The sequence below is a fragment of the Eimeria tenella genome, genomic scaffold (assembly GCF_000499545.2).
Source record: "Eimeria tenella Houghton genomic scaffold, Eth_scaff25, whole genome shotgun sequence".
Taxonomy (NCBI): Eukaryota; Apicomplexa; class Conoidasida; order Eucoccidiorida; family Eimeriidae; genus Eimeria; species Eimeria tenella.
In genome coordinates, this window is record NW_013542365.1 from 346,028 (window position 1) to 348,947 (window position 2,920).

Genomic DNA, 2,920 nt, shown 5'->3' on the forward strand with positions numbered 1-2,920 from the left:
GCTGCTGCTGCTGCAGTGCCGCTTGCAGGGCTTCCACAAACCTGTGGCTCCTAGCAGCCGCACAGATCTCGTCAGCTGGCTGCTGAGCTGCTTTGTTGCTACAAGAGCTCAGCTACAGCAGCAGCAGCAGCAGCAGCAGCAGCAGCAGCAGCAGCAGCGGGAGCAGCAGCAGGGGGCAAACGAAGAGCACGAACAGCAGCAGCAGCAGCAGATGGAAGTGTCTAGTAGCAGCAAGCGACTGTGTTGCTGCTGCTGCTGCACCTCTGCAGCAGTTCGCCGGCAGCTGCTGCTGCGGGCAGACACCCGCGGCAGCTTCCCGCTGCTTGCTGCTGTGCAGCACGAGAGCAGCCCGGACATGCTGCAGCAGCTGCTGCAGTTCTGTCGCAGCTGCATGTACACAACTGATGAAGGCAGCAGCAGCAGCAGCAGCAGGGCTCGTTGGGTCCCGGCTTGGCCGCAGGATGCAAGCGAGAGCCCCCGCATGCTAACTCAGGGCTACCAGGCCTCAGAGGTACCTAAACCCTAAACCCTAAACCCTAAACCCTTGAACCCAAATTTGTAAACCTGAAGCCTATAATTCTCGGCTGCTGAACCCCAAACGCTAAACCATAGGTGATAAACCCTAAACCCTTGGCGGAAACCTCTGCTGCCGGCACCAAGCCTCAGCAGCAAACCCAAGGCGCCAGAATAAACAGCTCGCTGTGTTGTTGCTGTTGCTGCTGCTGCTGCTGTCAGCTGCGGGCTTTGCTGCGCTGCGCCCGCGCGGCTCTGCAGCAGAAAAGACATGAAGGGCTGCTTCACCTGCTATACTTCAAGGCCCTGCTGCCCTCCTGTGCAAGCAGCAGCAGCAGCAGCAGTGGGAGCAGCAGCAGCAGCAGCAGCAGCAGCGGCAGCCACCCTCACGCGAGAGCCTCACAGCCTTGTTGCTTTCCCTTTTTGTGGGAGCAGCAGCAGCTGCAGCAGCAGCAGATGCTGCAGCAGCAGCAGCATGGTGTGCACCCACGCTTGCCTTCTGCTGCAGAGGCTGAGTTGCTGCTGCTACGCCTGCAGCTGCTGCTACTTGCTGCTGCAGCAGGCGACGCCCACGGCGTCTCGTTGCTGGTGATTAGCGGCTTTGCTGATGGCTGCGTCTTAATTCAGGCGGCCCTGGTGCTGCTACTGTGCAGCGGGGCAGCAGCAGCAGCTGCTGCTGCAGCCGTGGCTGCTGCAACAGCTCCTGGTTCTGCTGCAGCATACCCGAAGGCAGCAACTCAGCAGCTGAGCCAGAGCTTAATAGTTGCTCATGGACCTCTAAGCGGAGGCAGTGCCACCGCTGCTGTTCGTGCAGAAACAACAACAGCAGCAGCAGCAGTAACGGCAGCAGCAGCAGCAGCAGCAGGAGTACCAACAGCCACAACAGCACCCTGGGGTCCCTCCCGAGCTGCCCGAAGAGTCCGAAGGCTTGCGGCGCAGCTGTGGCGGTGGGCCATAGCTGGAGGCTTCCCCGTGGCCCTGATTGGAGCGCAGCAGCAGCAGCAGCAGCAGCAGCAGCACCAACAGCAGCAGAGCCAGAGGACGGGGGAGAACCAACAATGGCAAGATTCGGGGCCGCGGGAGTGCGCGCAGGCGCAGCCACAGCAGCAGCAGCAGCAACAGCAGCAGCATCAGAAAGAGGAACTTGACAAGCAGCAAGGTAATCAGCGGGCCCAGGAACAAGCGCCAGAGCAGCAGCAGCAGCAACAGGAGCAGCAGCAGCAGGAGCAGCTACAGAAGCAAATTCTGCAGGCGGAAAGGCAGCAAGAATCACTTTTCGAGGACCAGTGGTCCACTGCACTTCGGCAGCAGTCTGTGGGTTCATCTCTCTATGATGCTTCTGAGCAGCAGCAGCAGCAGCAGCAGCAATTCGACCAGCAGGACGCATGCGACGAGTTCCTGAGCCCGCTGGAGGCTGAGGAGCCGCGGCAGGCGCAGCGTCTGGCGCGAGCAGCAGCAGCAGCAGCAGCAGGAGCAGCAGGAGCAGCAGCCCATGGGGCTCAGCTGCTGAAGCTGCTGCGAAAGTGCGTGCTGCTGCTGCTGCAGTGCCTAATAGCAGAAGCAGCAGCTCTGAAGAGCAGCGCGGGCAAGGCTTTCCCCGGGCCCCTGGACCCTAGCCCTGCAGCAAAACCCTGCAAACCCTCAGCTGTGGGGCCCCACAGCTGCTTGCTGCTCCTTTTGCTGCTCCTTTTGCTGCTCTTTTTGCTGCGCGCAGACAAAGAAAAGTCCCGGTCTCTCGGTGTGGCTCTCCAGGTGTACGTACACCGCGCGCTGGAGGGGCTGCAGCTGCTGCCGCAGCCGCCGCCGGCGGCCCCGGCAGCAGCTGCTGCAGCGCCTGCTGCAGCGCCTGCTGCAGAAGCGCCTGCAGCAGCAGCGCCTGCAGCAGCAGCTGCAGCAGCAGCAGGGGAGCCAGCAGCAGAGAGGACGCCAGCTGCCGCTGCGTTTGCCACAGCAGCGCTGCTGCTGCCCCCGCCTGCTGCCTTCAAGCTGCTGCCGCAGTACTCTGAAGCAGGGGGCCCCTCTGGGGCCCCCGAGGGGCCCCCTGGGGGCCCCGCTGGGGGGCACCCTGGGAGCCCCCCAGGGCCCCCAGAGGGCCTCGGGGGGCCCCCCGAGGGGGCCCGCTGCTGGCGCTGCAGCAGCTTCCTTGTGACAAGGCGGCTGCAGCAGCCCCGCCGGATGAGCGACACTGCGGTGATGCAGCAGCAGCTGCAGGGAGGGGAGCAGCAGCAGCGGCAGCAGCAGCGGCAACATCAGCAGCAGCAGCAACAACGCACACAAGAAGCAGCCACTGCTGAGTCCCTCAGCACCTACGCAGGCAGCCCTTTCTTCTACTGCTGGTGAGGCCAGGGGGGCCACTGGGTTCCAGGCGCTATCAGTCGGGTTTAGGGTTTAGGGTTTAGGGTTTAGG

The 2,920-nt window shown here is 63.1% G+C and overlaps 1 protein-coding gene across 1 annotated transcript in view; it reads left to right on the plus strand.

Moving 5' to 3' along the window:
- Positions 1 to 2,920, plus strand: part of ETH_00024865 (leucine rich repeat containing protein / ankyrin repeat containing protein, putative) — a gene marked incomplete at both ends in the record, with an annotated part of 12,752 nt that overhangs the window by 7,742 nt on the left and 2,090 nt on the right. Inside the window, 2 exons of the mRNA XM_013375084.1 lie at positions 29 to 511; positions 736 to 2,849. Coding sequence (XP_013230538.1) covers positions 29 to 511; positions 736 to 2,849 — 2,597 coding nt within the window. The remainder of the gene's footprint in view (positions 1 to 28; positions 512 to 735; positions 2,850 to 2,920) is intronic.